The sequence below is a fragment of the Chionomys nivalis genome, chromosome 14 (genome assembly GCF_950005125.1).
Source record: "Chionomys nivalis chromosome 14, mChiNiv1.1, whole genome shotgun sequence".
NCBI classification, from domain to species: Eukaryota; Metazoa; Chordata; class Mammalia; order Rodentia; family Cricetidae; genus Chionomys; species Chionomys nivalis.
The window spans coordinates 24,619,917-24,639,689 of NC_080099.1; the positions used below are offsets into that span (position 1 = coordinate 24,619,917).

At 50.0% G+C, this 19,773-nt stretch overlaps 2 protein-coding genes across 6 annotated transcripts in view; one reads left to right on the forward strand and one right to left on the reverse strand.

Annotated features, from left to right (window-relative positions):
* Tcof1 (treacle ribosome biogenesis factor 1) overlaps positions 1-1,018 on the forward strand; it is a 31,304-nt gene extending 30,286 nt beyond the window's left edge. For all 4 annotated transcript variants that reach the window (XM_057789024.1, XM_057789026.1, XM_057789025.1 and 1 more), the window contains exons 25-26: positions 372-417; positions 615-1,018. In XM_057789024.1, the coding sequence (XP_057645007.1) occupies positions 372-398 (27 nt within the window). In that variant the 3' untranslated portion in view covers positions 399-417; positions 615-1,018. The remainder of the gene's footprint in view (positions 1-371; positions 418-614) is intronic.
* Positions 1,019-2,156: 1,138 nt separating this feature from the next.
* Cd74 (CD74 molecule) lies at positions 2,157-11,739 on the reverse strand. Of its 2 annotated transcripts, XM_057788725.1 has the most exons (9): positions 11,585-11,739; positions 6,558-6,727; positions 6,341-6,420; positions 5,625-5,687; positions 4,770-4,862; positions 4,417-4,504; positions 3,284-3,481; positions 2,847-2,909; positions 2,157-2,656 (listed from the first exon to the last, which is right to left on the reverse strand). In XM_057788725.1, exons 1-9 carry the CDS (start codon positions 11,659-11,661, stop codon positions 2,649-2,651), a joined length of 840 nt encoding a protein of 279 aa, XP_057644708.1. In that variant the 5' UTR covers positions 11,662-11,739; the 3' UTR covers positions 2,157-2,648. The 2 variants fall into 2 exon arrangements, with proteins under 2 accessions (XP_057644708.1, XP_057644709.1); XM_057788726.1 differs by lacking the exon at positions 3,284-3,481 and having other exon boundaries at positions 11,585-11,738.
* Between the last annotated feature and the right edge of the window lie 8,034 nt (positions 11,740-19,773).

Consider the following 19,773-nt stretch of genomic DNA (forward strand, 5'->3'; position numbering starts at 1 on the left):
TCAAACGTTTCCCATTCCAACACCCAGACCTGGCCATGCCACCTTCCAGGCTCAAGTTTTAATGGACCTTGTGCGGAAGAGCAGGGGAGGGGTGATAGGCGAGACCGCCATGGACAGGAAACTGGGTAGGCTCTTTCCAGCTTCCAGGGGAGAAGAAGGGGTTTGAGCAAGTGCCTGGCCTGCATGGCCTGGCCAGGAAGGGGTGCTCACTGAAGAAACAGCCATCCGCTTCATGAGGCAAAGGCTGTTTGGCCCAGGGCTGGTAGCACGGGAAAGTCTAGCAGTGGGAGCTACAGGAGTGTGGCTCCTGAGACAGTCCATGAGGTGAGGACCCACAGCACTGAGACCTTGTTGCCCTTCTCTCCTCACAGAAGAAGATAGCCGAGCCTGCCGAGTGAGGGCCAGCACATAGAACAGGTACCTGACTCTTTCTGGATAGCTGGGTGAGCCCAAATGGAGGGAGTTAGAGAGCCAGCAACTCCGTTCCCCGGGGTCAGTGGGACTGAGGGATACTGGTAGCAGGTACAGCAGCAGCATGCAAAGAGCGCCCTGAGCAAAGCTGCTGCCTCTCCCTTGACTTTTTCCTCCTGGCCTGGTTTGTTTTCTTCTCCTAGAGTCTTGTCAGTGTGACTGTTCCCTGACCTCTGAGCTCTGGCCAGTGTAATCTGGGACTGGACTTGTTAACTTGCCTCCCTCAACAGAAGATGATGGCCGGCTCCAGCATGTACTGCCGGCCAAGCCGGTGGACCTGCAAGGGCGTGGTAGTCCCAGGAGGGAGTGGGATGAAACACGCCCACCCCTTCCGAGTGCTGAATAAGATGTGTACAGTATATATATTTTTTTAAGTGACTGCCTCCCTCCCTTCAAATCCAACATGCCCGAAGGCCTCAGGACCTCCATCTCTGCGCTGCAGACCCACGAGGTCCTGCTTGTAGTTCATCCCATTCCCTGGATTCCAGGCCTATCCCAAGGATTTGTCCTATCAATTTTCCAGCTGTTTGGGGTTTGTTTGGTTTTTTTTTTTAAGAACTCAAAATAAAAGACTTTAAATGTAAAGATTTGAGTTTCCCCATGCGTCTGTCCCCGAACTGTTACTGACTAGGAAAGACTGGTGACCCTGGAGGAGCACAGGTCACTCAGGACTCCTTCCTGCCCGTGTGCCAAGGCCTATGGTACTGTGAGTCTGACAGTTTGCTAAAGAAAAGGCCTTGGTGAAGCTCCCCTGGCACTGATGTAGGGAGGGCTCCCTGGAGGAGATGGCCACTGAGCCTGGGGAGAGCTGAAGGTGGGTCAGATGCCAGAGTTGATGGCTCAGGGGCCTTTGGAAGTTTGGGGGTTAGGATGGTGTGGAAGGAAGGAAAACATTGGTGGCTGGCATGGGAAGGGTAGAAGAACCAGTAAGCCAGGCTGCGAGTTGTCCTCTGTCCAGGGAACAGTTCTGTGCAAGAAGGGAACAAAGCTGATGGCGACATGTTGGGACAGTAACTGGGGTAGACTGAGGGAGGAGAGTGGCAGTCAGTCTGCTGCCACTGCCTAGAGTCTGGAGCGCCAGAAGTCGGAGCATTCACCTCAAAGGCCGGAGGCCCTGGGGACCCTGTGTGCAGAGCCGTGGGACGCACCGCCCACCATGGACAGCTGTTCCCTACGTTCCCACTGTTAGCCCAGATCAGACTGCAGAGAAGGCACTCAACGGCTGCTGAGCGCCCACAGAAGTATTTAAACTTAAAAACGGAACGCTGTCACTACAGTTCATGCTGGACTCCTGGGTGGAAAGGGGTCTGCTCCCTTTTCCGGTGACAGTGGACTGGAGCTGAATAGCCATGGTCCTGCACAGACACCCAGCTGGTGGCAGCCCCATGTGCATCCATTCCTGACACCCAGGCCCCTGTGTCCATCTGTCATCACACTTACGCTGTTCTTAGTACAGAAATGGAATTGGGGACACGAGGAATGGAAGCTGGGACACGATGAGCTGTGCTTTTTAAACTGGGCAAGAATCTGTTCTGAATGTTAAACAGGTACTGAGTGTCTGTGGCCCATCACTCTGGACTCCTCAGGCCCTGGGGACCTAGGTGATTAGGGTTAATGTTGTCGTTGACTTTCTTAGGGTAAACTAATTGGAACCCAACAGAAGAGCCAGGACAAGAATGTTCTACTTACTACCTTTTATTGTCACATGAGCCATGATCCTACAGGCTGCTGATAAGCTTGGCTGAGCAAGGGACCAGGGGGTTTGGCAGGAAGTGAGGAAGAGTTGCTGGGAGGAGGGCCTGGGTTCTTCCTTGAGAAGACAGCAGAGGTGTTCAGTGTGGGTTAAGGGTTGTGTACCCCTTATCCCTGTCTGTGGGCCTACATCTCAAAGCCCCACACTGGAGACTGCTAATGGGTCAGAAATGGGGTCCACCTAGCATTGCCCACTCTGAGCTTTGTGTCCCTTTAGATAGGGCTGGGCAGCAGGGCCCTCCCTCCAGCATCCTCATTCTGTTCTGATTTTATTTGTCGTGTCCAGGGATGATGATGCAGAACCAGCCTTAAGCCCCAAGGTGCAGGGAGACAGGAAGTGGGATGTGACCGTCAGGAAAGGCAGGAAGGCTGGGGCACCACAGGAGAGCAGGAAAGCTGCCGCTGTGCAGGGCCAGCCTCTGTCTTCACATGGCTGGGAAGGGAAGCAGACGTTAATATGTTTGGCTCTCCTGCTGGAACTGCCTCTTCCCAACATCTTGGAACTGCAGAGCAGTCAAGGGACCCCATTTCTCCCTTGCTGGTCTGATACTCTGTTTCCAACCACCAGCCCATTCTGTAAAAGCTGGCCGGCCCAGTATTATACCCTCCACGGGTCCCCTTACCTAGGCCCATATCCTGCTTGGTCACACCCAGGCCAGAAGATGGGTCTTCCAGGTCCAGTGGCTCTGCAAAAGAATCATCATACTATCCTTACCCCACCACACACTTGGTTTCCATTATGCCCAAAGGCATATTTCCCAATCAGGTATGGCCCTGAGCCTGGGAAAGGAGACACCACAGTATGTAGTGTGGTTAGGGGGTACGGTGAGATGGGGGGGTGTGTAGGACAGCGTGTGTGTGGAGAATGTGAGAGGAGAGCAAGGGGCACACAGGAGTGCCCAGGTGGATGAAGGGCCAGATGCATGACTAACAGTGGCTGTCCTCAGGGCACAGCCAACCCATGTCCTGACCCCATGTTTACTAGGAGGGACCTCGGGACCCTCAGCCTTCCTAATGCTTCCTAGTGCTTTAGATTACTGACATAGCGGCCCCTGCTTACCACTGCAGTTATGGCGCCCGCGGCTCTTGGTGTGAGGGACCTCAGTGCCGTTGGGGAACACACACCAGCAGTAGCCAGTGCTCCCGTAGCACTGGAGCGGCATATAGTTGCCGTTCTCATCGCACTTGGGACGGAACGCACCCGGATGGACTTCAGGGATGTGGCTGACCTCTTCCTGGCACTTGGTCAGCCCTGAAGCTACAGGCATGATGAAGACAGTGAGTGAGTGGGCTCTGGGCCAGGATCTCAGCAGAACAGAGGCCCACACACCACTGCCATGGGCCTAATGCCTGTCCAAGTTGCTTTCTTATTCCTCCCATGGCACAGATGGGGAAACTGAGGCTGGAGACTGAAACCAGGAAGGTTTCCAAAAAGGAAAAGCATGGCTAGATCATTTGCCTCAAAATGATTACTTCCAGCACTCAGACTTTATTACAGTTGGTGATTATTCTTGTGATTCTGGCTTCTGGAGGACAGTAACAGGGCACCTTTGGGAACCTGACCTTCCTGTTACCTGGATGACCCAAGTAGAAATGGAGGTTGTCATTTATTGGGGATGCTGGAGAGGGGATTTAAAAAATTGGCTAGAAGTTGGTTGAGATCACAGGCAAGCTCTCTTCTGTATCAGAGAAACAGGTCTAGAGAAGAATGGGTCATTGTTCTTCCATCTGTGGGACAGAGAAGCCCAGTGGCTTGTCCGGCTCTCTGGCTCTGCACAGCCAGTTAAGAGACAGCGCCAAGGTAAAAAAAAAATCATTCCCCATGTTTTAGGTCTCCAGCCTCCTCTGTGCTGGCATGGCTGGTGAGGTGAGCTGTGCCTAGGGTCCTGGGCATTCACTGACTCTATGACCCTCTGCTCCTCAAGTACTGAGGTGTGCTGCTGGGGAGGTGCCCTTCCGAGGACCCATGCCTGGTATGTTTCGAGTTGGTTTTGCTCCAAGACAGAGAGACAAGAAGCCTCTATACTCGGTATGTGTGTGAAAGAACAGACCAACGGACATGTCAGGAACGAACAAGAAGACACAGTGAGCTGAGAGGATGGGGTGCTGCAGCAAGTTTCCTTTAAGAGTGCTGGAGGCCCTAACTTCAGCAGCTCCAGGGGGCCCTGGTACCCTGAGGCTCCCATCTGGTACCTTTAGGCGGAGCCTCGGTGGGCTTTTCCTCCAGGGAGTTCTTGCTCATTTCAAACAAGAGCCACTGTTTCATCCAGCTCTCAAAGACCTAGTGGGAACAGAGGCAGGTCATCAGGGTCAGGAGTCAACACCGCACCCCACTGGACTTTACCCTGACAAACAAACTTGGAGGATCAGACAGGCCCAACATCCGGAGTCCAGCTGCAGCCTGGGTGCCTCTTGAAGACCCACAGGGTTTTTGTGGATTTCGAAGGCCCCCTGTAGGCCAGAGAACAGCTCCCCTAGCCTGCCCACCCCTTGCCACTCTCTAGTCCTGAGGCTGCCGTGGGAAGAGGTGGACAGAAGCTGCTCACCTTCCAGTCCAGACCATCCATGGAGTTCTTAAGATGCTTCAGGTTTTCCGGAAAGGTCCCCTTCAGCTGTGGGTACATCAGGGGTCCAGACCTCTGCAGATTGGCAGAGCAAGAGAAAGTTACAAAGAACTCCATGATCGGCAAGGGAAATGGGCACACCATGTGCTGAGGATGGATGTTTGCCGCAGCAAGCCTGAATCTTGGCTTTGGTAACAGAGAGCAGGGGTACAGGCCACCCAGCTGTGTAGCTCCTGTCAGGGTCCAGATCAACCTTATCAGCACCACTGATTTTCTCCCTACAGATGCCTGCCTGCTTTGAAGGTCTCATCTCCGGAAGACCTGACCACCCCTAGCTAGACTGGGTCCTCTGCCTGTCCTCACAGCCAGCTGCGTGTCCCTCACCACCTGATCACTGGTCTGTTAAAGTTGCTCACCTGCTGCAGACCGAGAACTGTGTAGTACCGGGTCCAGAGCAGGCGTGTGAGATATTAATTTTGGAAGGAGAACGGGATATCATGACAAGTCACATGCAAGACTTGGGCCTTAATTTTTCCACCTCAAAAGTGAGGAGGCTAGAGCCTGGTGTAGTGACACACACCCTTAAACCCAAAACTCGGGGCAGAAGCAGGCACGTCTCTTCGAGTGCAAGGCCAACCAGGTCTATATAGCACAGCCAGTTCCAGGGCTCCGCAGACACTTATCTGAAGACGGGAAGTGAGTTGGACTGGATGCAATATTTAATGACCATCTTCTATTCCTTGGGGTGAGCAGTGCTGAGTTTATAGTGAGCCTAGCATGTGAGCGGGGGTTGGGGTCCTATGTGGAACGGAACCGTCCACCGGCTCTGACACTCACCAGGAGCAGGTGCATCACGTGGTCCTGGGTCATGTTGCCGTACTTAGTAACATTCTGCACAGGCTGTGGGAAGAGGAACAAGGTTAACAGCACTAGTGAGAAGTGGGAAGGGCGGGGAGGGGAGAACACAGCAGCTGGAGTCTAGAAAGAGTCAAGTCCATGCGCTCACCAGCTCAGCTCTGTCACCTTCTAACATGGGAGCTCCAGCTATTCACCCCCTTTCTGCCCCCATGTCCCCACTGGTCAGGCTGGCATAAGCTTTAAGATTATAATTTAATTACCACGTTTCTCCCTTTCCTTTTCTCCCTCCAATCTCTCCATATGCCCCTCCCTGCTCTCCTTCAAATTCATGGCCTCTTTTATTTACTGTTATTGCTTGAATATTGTTTATGTATATACTATATATTCCTAATTATAGTCTAGTTCATATAATGCTCTTCCCTGGGGAAGGTACCAATAGTTTTATGAGTAACGCTGCTGTCAGAGGCTTGGAGGAGGCGAGGGACTGTACGATGCTGTGGTGGGTAAGAGTTGTGGGCCTGTCCTCTCCCCATCAGGGTAACCTCCATCACCCTGGCAAGCCTCTCTGAGGTGGCCCCTGCTCCTTCCCCGCAGTTAGGACCTTGCTTCCTTGTCAGCTGTTACTCTTTGCCCCTCCGCTTTGGCACCTGCTCTGCCTAGACCAGCTACCATTTCCTTCCTGCCCCCTTCCTTACCCCGTGGAGCATGTTTTCCATGGGCATTGGCCGCATCAGCAAGGGGGTAGCCATCCGCATCTGGCTGACAGGTTTGGCAGCTGTGAGGAGGCAGGGAGGACAGACAGCATGAGTCCAGGTCCAAGGGAGTAGGGGGCCATGGGTTGAGATCTGGAACCCGGGAATGGGGAGGGGCTAGATGGAGAATGGTGGGGCTTGTGAGGCGAGGGACACCCACATTTAGGAAGCTTCATGCGAAGGCTCTCCAGTTGCAGGTTCTGGGAGGTGATGGTCAGCTTGTCTAGACGGCCCTGCTGCTGGTACAGGAAGTAAGCCGTGGTGGCCTGCCCAGCCAAGAGCAGAGCAACCAGGACAGAAAAGCCAGTGTAGAGGGCCCCGCGGCTGCACCTGTCGTGAAGAGGGAGTAAAGGTAGGAGCCAGAGTTAGAGGCTGACTGGGAGTGAGGACATATGGCCCCACCCATGCCCTTTTGGACTTCTGTCAAGCCTTCCCCACTCCTCTGGCCATAGAGGTGTGTGTGAGGACATCCCCCTGCCCCCTGCCCCAGCTGACCACCAATGTCCTTCCCGGGAAGAAATTAGATCCACCTGGGGCCCAGCTTCTATGGGGAAAAAAATGAGCCAAGTTCCTTGCCTACTCTGGGTTTTGTGTCCCATTTGTACAGTGACAGGGTAAAATGGACTGTCCTGCCTCTTTACCCAGGTTCCCTCTGCCCTGGAGATCCAAGGAGCAGAGCTACCCTCAGGGGAAAGCGATTTGGTTTTGTTTGTTTGTTTATGTATTTTAGTTAGCAGAAAAAGGTGCTTTTACTGTGTAAGAGGAAGAAGGGTTTCCATACCCTCCCCCCCGCATCCCCCCTTGTTATCCCCAGTCCCTGCAGTGACATCAGGCTTAATGTGGCACGCGCAAAGAGAAGTGGAACCTAGACATCTTACGAGGGGGGAGGAGATTGAGGAGATCGTCAGGCTGGAACAGGGCCAGGTGCCTGTGTGCCATTCTCTGGGAATCTCTGGACAAATCTCCACCAGTCTCCTAGCTTTTGTCATTCTCACCCCAGCAATTCTAAAAAGTGGTTCTTCCCCAACCCGTGGGTGTGGGTGTGGTATGTATAGTATGTATGTGTGGTGTTTGTGGTGGGGGTATGTGTGTGTGGTGGGTGTATGTATAGTGTGTGGAGTGTGTGTGTGTGTGTGTGTGGTGTGTGTGGTGGGTGTATGTATAGTGTGTGGAGTGTGTGTGTGTATGTGGTATATATGGTGGGGTGTGTGTGTGTGGTGTGTGTGATGTGTTTGTGGTGTATGTGTATAGTGTACGGGGTGTGTGTGTGTTATATGTGGTGGGAAGGTATGTGGGGGGGGATGTGTGAGATGTGTGTGTCAGTGTGGTGGGGGGTATGTGGGGGGAGAATTGTGGTATGTGCTGCATGTCTATGTTCATATGGGTGCTCATGTGTACATATGTGTAGAGACCAGAGGTTCACTTTGGATGTTTTCCTCAATTGCTCTCCACCTTATGTTTTGAGGCAGGGTCTCTCACTGAACCTGGAGCGCAAAGATTCCATTAGACTGCCTTGTCAACAAACCCAGAGACCCTCTTGTCTCTGCCTCCCCAACACTAGGATTAGCGCTTGTTCTTCAAATGAGTGTTTGAGATTCAAACTCAGGTCCTTGTGCCTGTGTTGCAAGAACTTTCTCAGCTGAGCTGTCTCCCCAGCATGGTTCTCTTTGAGACAGATCTTCCTATGGCCATAAAAGCACCTTGTAGTGATACCCAGTTGGGGGGAAATTCAACAGCAACAGGCTAGGCCTGGATGAATGTGTCATGCTCTTGGGTGGCCAGACCCTCAGACCTCAGTGACTGCTTACAGTTTGATGCTTTGACTACTGTCTGGGGTGGGGGGAGGAGAGGAGGTGGGGGGTGGAGAGGAGGTGGGGGGTGGAGAGGAGGTGGGGGGTGGAGAGGGTGCATGCTCCTGTTACAGTATGGAACATAAGGATCATAACTTCAGACCTGGAAAGTTCCCATCCATTCTTCCCCCACTTAGCCCTTAGATGGAAAGAAATATCAGTACTCTGCTGTTGTTTGAACTTGTCCCCTTTAAAATGACAGGGTTTTGCCAGACAGTAGTGGCGCACGCCTTTAATCGCAGGGAGTGCAGAGGCAGGTGGATGTCTCTGAGTTTGAGGCCAACCTGGTCTACAGAGTGAGTTCCAGATCAGGCTCCAAAACTACAGAGAAACCCTGCCTCAAAAAAAAAAAAAAAAAAAAAAAAGAAGGTGTTGGGCTCCAACATTTACAACACGGCAAGAAAGTCATCATCAGGTGTGAGCACCTGATCTTGGACTTCCAGCCTCCTAACCTGTGGGAAATAAATCTCTGGACACATATCTCCCAATCTGTATATAGTATACAGTATTTATAGTAATACATATATATACACAGTATATATATCCTATGTATATAAAACATGTATGTACAGTATATTATAGTAACTCAGACTAAAACAGACTCCATTTGAAATTGTCATAATCAGTCTTAGTCTTGCCTACTCCAGCAACCAGGAAGGGAGATTTAGGAAACGCCAGAAGACCTGTCTGCCTAGTAACTTATGATGTCACAGACACAGCTAATTCTCATTAGCTCTCTGCTTGGCTGACTCTCTGTGTTTTCTAAGCCAACAGCTGAGCCAAGTAAGAGTTGTTTTGGAAGAAGGCAAAAACTCTTTGTTGGGGAAAGGAGGTCAGACTAGAAAGGGAAGTACGTTCTCCTTTCTGGCCTTCTGAAGGAAGATGCAGCCTGGGCTCCAAGTCCTCTGCTTTATTATCGATAAATCTAGCATCTGCCCTCCTTCCTCTTTTATTAAATTCACTGATTTTGTTTTTATGAGATGGACTCATGTAGATGAGTCTGGCCTTATACTCCTGATCCCCCTGCCTACACTTCTCAAATGCTGAGATTATAGGCTTGCACAATCACACCCAGCCTCTATGTCTCTAGATCGTCTGGCCCTTGGTTTTGATTGAGTGCCAACTCTGTCACCTTCTGGTTTTACTTCCTCCTTTGTACTTCCTTCTTATGTAATTAAGAAAAGAAAAAAGTAACTGACTAAAGTCAGAAGCCAATCAGAATTATCAGGAATCATGACACAGATGTTGCCAGGCAGAAGTGTTCATGGAAAATGTCCCAAGTCAAACCCTGCCTGGAATGGCCTGAGAGCTTAAGGCACCATCTCTGAACACAGCCCTCCCTGAGTGGCCTGAGGTCAGGGGGCTCCCACCTCCCCTCTCCACAAATGAGGCCTCTAAAGGACCCACATAGGAGAACAAACTCAGAGTAGTCATGGTTCAAATGCTGTATCTAACACTCACTAGCTGACACAACCTGTAAGTTATTTACCAGGATGGATTCAGATTCCTTTTGTGTAAAAATGGGGGAAAGGCTGGCCATGGTGGCACACATCTTTAATCCTAACACTTGGGAGGTAAGGAAATATCTATTAGTTTAAGGCCAGCCTGGGCTACACTGTGAGTTCCAGCCAAAGCTACATAAGAAAGAGAAAAGAAAAAAGAGCAGGGCGGTGGTATCACACACCATTAATCCCAGCACTCAGGAGGCAGAGGCAGGTGGATCGTTATGAATTCAAGGCTAGCCTGGTCTATAGAGTGAGTTTCAGGACAGGCTCCAAAGCTACAGAGAAACCCTGTCTCGAAGAAAAAAGAAAAAGACAAGGGCAGGGGGAAATAATAGAAAAGGCCAACTCCTAGCTACAGCATCTGTAAGAATGAAGATAGTGTCTGTAGCTTGGTTATGATTCTGATGGCGGTCAACGGCATCCGAGACTGCTGAAGAGCGTACAGTAGGTGGACTGTACCTGTTACCGTTAAGCTGAGACCCAGAAAGAGGCTGTGACCTTTCTGTGGTCATCTACGACAGCAGTGAAAGTTGCCTTGGAAGTCCCCACTGCTCTCCTGCTCTGTATCTGGTTACCTTCTTTCCAGAACACAATTCCCCTACAGTCTCTCAGAGGCTCTCTCAAATCCCCTTCTGCCTGGAAACAACTGACGTCACTTCTGCTTTTGATTCCCCCCATAGACAGCAAGCAAATCAGGTTTGAGAGCTTGGGGTGGGGGAAGGAGCACAAGAGGGCAGGTGAATTCTAGTCCTGTTTGGGTTTTTGGAGGGTGGAGGGCACAAGGCTGAGGTCATGTGGGGTCTGGGAGAGGAACCCTGGGCTACGTGGATGGCTGGGGCAGCCTCTTGCTACAGAGCTAGGAAGAGATTCGCAGATGGGTCTGACCCCGCTACAGCGCTAAGCCCCTGCCACTCATGTAACAGATGCTCCTTCTCTTTGGCAGCCACTGAGATGGCGGCCAGCATCCACACACGAAGAAAGGCTAATCCTGTTTCAGGTATGGATGCGGATATGGCTAGACTGATTATCTAGGCTCCTACAAGCCTTCTAGTCATTAAGGAAAGACTAAGTTGCTTCTGTTACCCTCAGAAATGGTATCTCCACTGGCATCAGAACCTTTCCAAAATCTGAGGCTGCGAAAGCAGACAGATCTATTGAGGAAAAGTGAGAACTTGCCAGGTGGTGGTGGCACACGCCTTTAATCCCAGCACTCGGGAGGCAGAGGCAGGCGGATCTCTGTGAGTTCGAGACCAGCCTGGTCTACAGAGCTACAAAGCCACAGAGAAACCCTGTCTCAAAAAAAAAAAAAGAAAGAAAGAAAAGTGAGAACTCATCCGAGGGAGGAACACTATGGTCTTAAATCTCGGCCTAGAGTCATGGCCCAGCTGCATAGGGTCTGTGAAACTCTGAGGCGGGAACCCAGGGCTCTCTTAACACTTACACATCCTCAAGGAGCCCCTCCGTTTACAGATGGGGAAGTCAATACTCTTAGCAGGTGGGAGCTGGGGGGAGGGGTTCGAGAATACTCAGAGCCAGGTGTGATGGTACACTCCTTTAATCCCAGAACTTGGGAGGCAGAGGCAAGTGGATCTCTGTGAGTTTGAGGCCAGCCTGGTCTAGAATGAGTTTCATTATGTAGAAAGCCAGGGTTAGAGAGAGAGAGAGAGACCCTGCCTTACATATACGTTTATATGTCAAAAAGTCAGTGCTTAAAAGACAGCCTTCCCGCAACTCAGTGCCATGTCCCTTCCCAACTCAGTGCCATGTCCCTTCCCAGACCCACACTCTGTGCCCTCCAGAACTGAGGGCTCCTTGCTGGTACTCACACATACCTTTCTGGGGCTCTAGGGCGCTGACCCAGCATGGGCAGCTGCTCGTGGTTAGAGATGAGGTCGCGCTGGTCATCCATGGCTCTGGCCTCTAGTCTTCTCAACAGGCGCTGCTGCTGCTGCTGCTACTACTGCTGCTGCTGCCGCTCCTCCTCTTCGTCTGGGACCCTTGAGTCCCAGGATCACCTCTTGAAGCTGGTGCTGGGAGGAATCTGATTCGTCCACAGCAGGTCACTCCGCCCACGTGGTAGATGTGGAAGTGAAAGCCACAAATCTGGAAATACCCCACTCACTCAAAGCTGCCCTCCCTGGGCAGGATGAGGGGGAGTTCCCTAACCAGGTAGAAGTCCGGCGTGATCTTATTGGCTGGCCAGGGCTCTTGTCACTTGTTTCTAGGCAGACCTCTGGATTCATTTGGCTCCTTGGATGCTTCTAGAAACAGGCAGTTTCCCTAGACAAGAAATCGTTTTGAAGCAGAAAGTGTCTTTGTTTACCCACCGTATCCATGATAAGTGAGGGGCTCAGGCAAGTCCCCTTCTCTCTGATCTGCATGTCATCTCCAAAATGGAGGTGAAGGTTGGACTGGTGTCCCCTCTGCTCCTATCTACCCCATGCCATGGTGTGAAGGCTCTCAGCTAACACTTGCCATCACAGCCATCTTTGTGAGGTACCGTGATCAAATCATAGCTGGCCATAGGATCTTTGCAGTGCCTTAGAGGAGTGTTCTGTCCCCCCTGTTTTGGGTGGAGACCACGGTGCAGAGAGGCTGTGTGTGCCTAGCCTCATACTTGCAGGCAGGGATGGATGAAGCCCAGATTCTGTTCCACTCTTTTCTGCCTCCCAGGGCTCAGATTATGTGTGTCAGTGTGACAAGGAGCAGGGGAAGGGAGGCTCAAAAGGGGTGCCATGGAGACTTAGCTGTACAGGCAAGTGTTTAGGAACCACATCTGGGCCTATACTGTAAGTACATAGGAAGTAAGATCTTTAGCCCTGTTCTTGGTCTCTGTCAAAAGAACCACTGAGGCCTTGGGATCGAGAGTGCTAAGGACTTTTTGTTGTTTTAGAGAGGGTCTCATGTAGCCCAGGCTGGCATCAAACTCACTATGTGGCTAACGATGAACTTGGGATCCTCCTGCCTCCACCTCCTGAGTACTGGGGTTACACACTTGCACCGCCACATCACATCTGCGCAGTGCTGAGGACTGTGGAGCAGAGTGGGGTAGAAAAGACCAGTTATTATTATCAGATGCGAGTTTATCGGTTTATCAGTGATTTAGGTAAAGCACTGCTTGCTCTGCCTGTTTGCCAAAAGTGACTTCCCTTGCTACCCGAAACAGAAAGACTTAGAGAAATAGCTGGAAGCATGGGTCTTTGCCCCTAACAACCTGCTGACTGTCACGTACGGTTCTGTAAAGTCTTATTTGCTTGCTTGCCCAACCCACCTTGTGGTTCTAGAGTATAAAACGAGAATACAAACAGGACCCGGTATCAAAGGCTTTCAGGAGCTGACCCTTCTGGCTTTGGTCCACTGCGTCGTCCCCTCTCCTCTCCTCTCGTTCGTGTTCAGTGCTTATGCCGCAATGATTCCCGCAACAATTAAATCCAGGGCTTCTCGCACGATAGATAAACGCTCTGACCTACATCCCCAGCCCAATTCTGTTTTTTCAAGACAGGGTATATTTTATATGTTAATTAGGATGAAGGCTTGCTGCCCGAGGAACCAAACGTTTGATGAGAGGACAAGAGCTCGAAATCTGTTCAGAGGGGAGAAGGATAAAGATTGAGCATAATCACATTGACAAATAACTCAATCATGTCTTCAGAAGCAGAACGTCCATAAAAATCTAGTGGACAGGGTCTGAATAGCTTCCATACTTCAAGAGAGTGGCACATTCAACACTACAACAGATAGTCCTGTGCCAGGGACCCACCTCACATACCTCACACGATGTATCTCTCTCTCTCTCTCTCTCTCTCTCTCTCTCTCTTTAGGTTTTTCAAGACAGTGTTTCTCTGTAACTTTAAAGCCTGTCCTGGAACTAGCTCTTGTAGACCAGGCTGGCATTGAACTCACAGAGATCCACCTGCCTCTGCCTCCCAAGTGCTGAGATTAAAGGCGTGCGCCACCACCGCCTGATGCCATGTATCTTTTACCTCTTCATCTGGCTCTAGTAGAATAAACTGGAAAATAGAGTGCTTCCCTGAGTGCCCCCCCCCTTTTGTCCCGTGATGGCTTGAATGAGTGATGGGAGAGAAAGGCTTAGTCACCAGAGAGTGGAACTTTTTTTTTTTTTGGTTTTTCGAGACAGGGTTTCTCTGTGGTTTTGGAGCCTGTCCTGGAACTAGCTCTGTAGACCAGGCTGGTCTCGAACTCACAGAGATCTGCCTGCCTCTGCCTCCCGAGTGCTGGGATTAAAGGCTTGCGCCACCACCGCTCAGCAAGAGTGGAACTGTTTGAGAAGGATTAGGAGGTGTGACCTTGTTGGAGTAGGTGTTCACTCAGGGTGAGCTTCGAGGTCTCAAAAGCCCACAGCAGGTTCAGTCTCTCTGTCTGCTGCCTTCGGATGAGGATACAAAGCCCTCAGCTACTGCTCCAGCACCGTGCCTACCTGCTTTGCTTTCCGCCATGATGATTGCGGACTAATCCTCTGAAACTGTAACCTAGCCTCCAATTAAATCCTTTCTTTTTTAAGAGTCGCCTCTTTTGAGGTGTTTTTCACAGCAATGAAACAGTAATTAAGACACAGTTTGAACTAAATTGTTCCCCATGGGCTCTTGTTTGAGTGCTTAGTCCCTGGCTTGTGACACTGTTCTGAAGGCTGTGGAACTTTTAGAATTTGGGACCTAGCTGTTGGAAATAGAACACTACAGGGTGGCTTTGGAAGGTTCTACATGCTCCTAATTGGGCCTGCTCTCTCTGCTTCCTAATCTAATGTGAATAGCCACTGTCCCCGACCTCGACTGTCATGCCTGAGCCATTGGGTTCCACCTTCCCTGTTATGATGAACTACAACTTTTCGACCATCTACCAAAATGAATCTTTCCTTCCGCAGATAGTTTCTGGGTCACAGTGACCCAAAAGGGACTAATTCATTCCTCCCATAAAGCAGACTGAAAGTCTCCTCCCCTGACACAGCAAGGCACATGCCCACCCTCATGCCGAGCATCTGTCTTCTCCTGTGACGAGAATGCCAGGATTTAGGCTTTCTTCCTCCAGTTCATAGACTGAAGGAACCTTCTTTGGGGGCCGCGACCATCCCAGGGTTTGAAGAGTTTGGAAATGGTCCCCAATAGGGCATCCCAGTCAGATAACTCTATGCAGGCCATTCTCTGAATAAGCCAAGCCCCACTCATGGGCCACAGCCACTGCTTCAGAAAACCGAGGGTCATGAGACATCGAAAGAAATGCATCAGTGTAGAAGAAGCAAGCTCAGGTGGGGGAAACACAAAGAAGAAAGAAACTCGTCAGCCTTCCAATGTGGTGAAGGACGGAGCTGCATCTACTAAGAAGTGTGAGTGCTCCTGGAGAGATTTAAAAAAAAAAAACTCTAAAAAATTAAAAATAGAAGCTTGGCAGTGGTGGCACACACTTTAATCCCAGCACTTGGTAGGCAGAGGCAGGTGGATCTCTGTGAGTTTGAGACCAGCTTGGTCTACAGAGTGAGTTCCACAACAGTCAGGGACAGGAACACACAGAGAAACCCTGCCTTGAAAAACAAAACAAAACAAACAAAAAAATTAATGACTAATCTAGGAAGGCCAATAGCCAAATGCCAGAGTTCTAGAAACAGAGAACAGAAAAAAAAAAAAATAGAGGGGGAATAAATTACCAGTGAAGTAATTTAGTACAATTCCCAGAAGTCAAGGACATGAATTTCCAAACTTAAATGACCTAGTGAGTACCAAGGACAAGATAAAAAGTAATTTCATGCTGGGCAGTGGTGGTGCATGCCTTTAATCTCAGCACTCTAAAAAGAACTCTAAAAAAATTAAAAATAGAAGCTTGGCAGTGATGGCACACACTTTAATCTCAGCACTTGGGAGGCAGGGGCAGGCAGATCTCTGTGAGTTCAAGGCCAGTTTGGTCTGCAAGAGCTAGTTCCAGGACAGGCTCCAAAGCTACAGAGAAACCCTGTCTCGAAAAACAAACAAACAAAAAAGTAATTTCACATCAAGGCATATCACCATGAAGCTTCAGAAAAGTAAAAACACTGAGGATATTTTGCAAATTTTCAGAAAGAGAAGATAAGACATACTCAAAGATTCTGATATCAAAATGCCCCCCCCCCTTTTTTCTGAGACAGGTTTCTCTGTAATAGCTCTGACTGTCCTGGAACTAGCTCTGTAGACCAGATTGACCTCGAACTCAGAGATCCTCCTGCTTCTGCTTCCCAAGAGCTGGGATTAAAGGTGTGAGCCACCACTGCCCGGCCTCAAAACATTTTTATGCTTCTTAATTATGCCTCTGGAAACCACAGATGATGGAGTAATGCATTCACAATGCTATAGGAAAACTCATTTCCATCCTAAAGTCTTCACTGAGGCAAATCATCACAGAGATGATATTAGTTTCTCATTATAGTGATGAAAATACCTGATAAAAGTAACTGAAGAAAATGTTAATAGGGCCGGGGAGAGGGCTCTAGGTTAAGAGCACTGGTAGGCGGATCTCTGTGAGTTGGAGGCCAGCCTGATCTACAGATTAAGTTCTAGGACAGCCAGGATTACACAGAGAAACCCTGTCTCTAAAAACAAAACAAACAAACAAAAGGCTATCCAGAAAATGCCTGAAGTGAAAAATTCAGGATGAAACAGTACCAGAAAGTTCTCAGAGCCACGGGGTAAATAACCAAAGGGAGGTGCTGAGCGCGGGAAGGCTGTGCGGAAAGCCAGCGAGGGCCCGCTGTCTTCACAGGAAACTTTAGGTTTATGGAAATACCTGTTCTTTTGCTTTGTTTTTGTTCTTGTTTGTTTGTTTGTTTGTCTTTCGAGACAGGGTTTCTCTGTGTAACAACCCTGACTGTCCTGGAACTCACTCGGTAGACCAGGCTGGCCTCGAACCCACTGAGATCCACCTGCTTCTGCCTCCTGAGTGCTGGAATTAAAGGCGTGCACCACCCCACCCAGCTGAAATGTTTGATTCTTTAAACGAGCTGAATTGGTTGGTAACTTTGATACAAAGTAAAACTAAATTTTAAAATAAAGAAAAAATATTTCAAAGTCCATAGATGCTGAGCTGATTGTGATGAAATGAAACCCAGACTCTTCTCCCCAAGGCCATGCTTTCCTTGAGTACAGTCCCAACACCCAGGGTGGTCTGGACAACAGTCCCTGTAAGATACCTAGAAGAACCAGAGGTCACAGCCCCAGCAGGTGTCCTGCAGACCCACTGCCCAGTGAGGGTCCCCTGCTTCAAGGGCTCCTGCCTGCCTGGGAGGGAAACAGTTCCCAGAAGCAGGAAGACTTGGATGTTGTACCCTCATGGGGGTGGGGTGGGGAGGGTAGAATCCAGTTCTCCAGTGTTGTAGGAAAGAGTCTGACTCAAAAAGGGAAGAGGAACTGAGTCCTTCCACACAGCAAGACCCATAGAGCAGGAACTGGTCCCCACAGTGTGTTGGTGGGAAGAACACAGGGGTTCCGGCAGATTGCCTGAGTCAGTAAAAACTGGCTGGAAAACAGAAAATGTGGGTGACCGTGACACCTATTTTCCTCACAAACCCCAAATACTCAAGCTCCTGGGACTCATCAAAAGGACCCAGGACCAGTCCGAGGGGACATCTGCCAGACACGTTCAGAACAAAGACATACCGCAACAGAATAATTTGCCTGCGTCCATAGACAGCTATAACTCCATTTCAGTTGACCAGGGAAAGCTCTTTCTGAAGACAAGGAAGCAGAGGGAAAGGTAGCATGTGAGAGCATGGGGATGGAGCTCAGCTAGCAAAGCCCTTGCCCAGGATACATGAAGCTCTGAAATATTTGACCCCAGCACCCCATAAAACCAACATGCTGGCACATGCCTGGAATCCCAGCATTCAGTAGGGAGAGGCAAGAGGATCAGAAGTTCAAAACCATCCTCAGCTAAATAGCAATTTGATTTGACTTGATTAGCAAGGTCTTCCTACATAGCCCTGGGTGGCCTGGAGCTGTATGTTGACCAGATTGGCCTTAGACTCGTGGAAATATGCCAGCCTCTGTCTCCTCAGTGCTGAAATTTAAGGTGTGTTACCACGCCCACATCCTTGTTATGTTGATATGTGAGATGGGGACTCTTCCGCAGCATGACATGCGTGTTTTAATCCCCCGAGAAACTCCCAGTGACTGTCAGTTTTTCTTTTGGAGAAACAGCCTCGGTCCCACCACTTACAGATGTGGGATATGGAACAGATGAGCCAACCCTTCCATGCCTTGGTTTCCCCACCTATAAGATGGGCATGGTAAGGCCTATCTCACTGAGTTGCTGCACAGGTTAAATGCACACGTGCCCTAAATCTTAGTCTGCTCAGTGAGTGATACGGTTTTTTTTTTCCAGCAAATGTGTTCAGTCTGACTGTGGGACCTGCCATAATATTTGACACTGTTCAATAGAGTAAGGGAGGCGCGCCCTCTTCTTCTCTGGACCTTCCTGGAGTCTGTCTGGTCCTGTGCTGTCTGACACCCATGAGACAGTTTGAGTGACTTACTAAGATGCCTGCTTTTCCCTCGTCTGGGCACTCTGATGATCCACCCCCCCCCCCCATCCCCAGATCTTATGTACCACCTCCCAAGCTGGCGACTGTATATAGACCCCAGCAAAGCCCAGTACATTTCTGGCCCTGATAAGGGATCTGAAAAGGTGAAATTTAAAAGAAAAAGATCTGATTTTATTTTTGTTTGTGTGTACCACACGTATGTAGGCCAAGGAGGCCAGAAGACAGTGTCAATCCCTGAAGCTGAAGCTGGAGTTACAGGTGCTTGTGAGCCCTCCATGTGTGCTGCCACCAAACCCAGATCCTCTGAAGAAGCAGCACGTTCTCTTAATGGAGCAACCTCTCCAACCCCGGAAAGGTGTTCTTTTTTTTTTTTTTCTTTTGTTTTGGTTTCTCGAGACAGAGTTTCTCTGTATAACAGCCTTAGCTGTCCTGGAACTAGCTCTGTAAACCAGGCTAGCCTTGAACTCACAGAGATCTGCCCATCTCTGCCTGCCCCCTGCTAGGATTAAAGGCATGTTCCACCACTGCCCAGCTGGAAAGGTGGTCTTTTGCAGGAGGGAACAGGCCTGGACTCTAGCCCTATATCTGATATGTCTGCCCCAGGCAATGGAACTTCTCTTCCTTTGCTCACCTACCAAAGTGTCTACTTTGGGCCTGGCACTGATCCAGGTGCTTGGGATGCATAGGGACATAATGTCCCCATCCATGTAGAAGTATATCTTAGAGGCAGGAAAACAAGCAAATTATATTAAGTGCTACAGAGAGCTACATGCCAAAGCAAAAAGGAAGGATGCTGGAGAAGCAGGATTGGGCCAGGTTGCTGTGTTCATGGGAAGTGAATGGGCCTGGCTGACAAGATCAGAATTAAGGTCAGGCATGAAGAAGGTAAGACAGCTAACATACTTGCCTGCAGAAAGCAAGCTCTAGGTAGATGCTGCAGTCAGAACAAAGGCCACATGGTGATACAGGGTCTGATGCGGCTGGAGGAGAGCCACGTGGCCAGCATGGCTACCCCAGGCACCCACATGTCTTTGGTTTTCCTCTACAGGTAGTGGGGGAGGTCTTGAGCAGAGGAAGACTTTCATCAAACTTGTACTGTAGGAGGCTGCCCCATTGAGAGTCTCAGCCGCAGGGGCTCATGGGACAGCTATGGTCAAAGGGGAGACTAACTATGGAGGCCCTGTATAGCAAAAGGTATCTCGGTAGCCACACTGTTTCTGGGAGAGAGAAGCTGGCCATTCCCCCCGCAGCTGAATGGGTTCCTGAGTCCAGGCCCCAGTCAGGATGTTCCCAGAGCTATATACTCCACAGGCAGTTTACAACCTGGGGCTCCCCACTTTTCTCAGTGGGAGGTGCCATCTGGCAGGTAGGAAGAAGGCATGATTCTCTGGACAATTCCCGAATCTCTCCTCTGGTATTCATTCATCCAACAATACTAGTGAAGCAGCAATTCTATTCCAGCACTGAAAGGGACCAGGAGGCCCCCCAGGCCCTTGGAAT

What these genes read in the sequence shown, in the direction of transcription:
- Cd74 (XM_057788725.1), bottom strand. Translation starts at nt 11,661, where the DNA reads ATGGATGACCAGCGCGACCTCATCTCTAACCACGAGCAGCTGCCCATG. An exon ending in TCGCATGAAGCTTCCTAAAT is followed by an intron (nt 6,421 to 6,557) that starts GTGGGTGTCCCT and finishes GCCTCCTCACAG; the next exon opens with CTGCCAAACCTGTCAGCCAG. An exon ending in CGGGCGCCATAACTGCAGTG is followed by an intron (nt 2,910 to 3,283) that starts GTAAGCAGGGGC and finishes ATTCTTTTGCAG; the next exon opens with AGCCACTGGACCTGGAAGAC.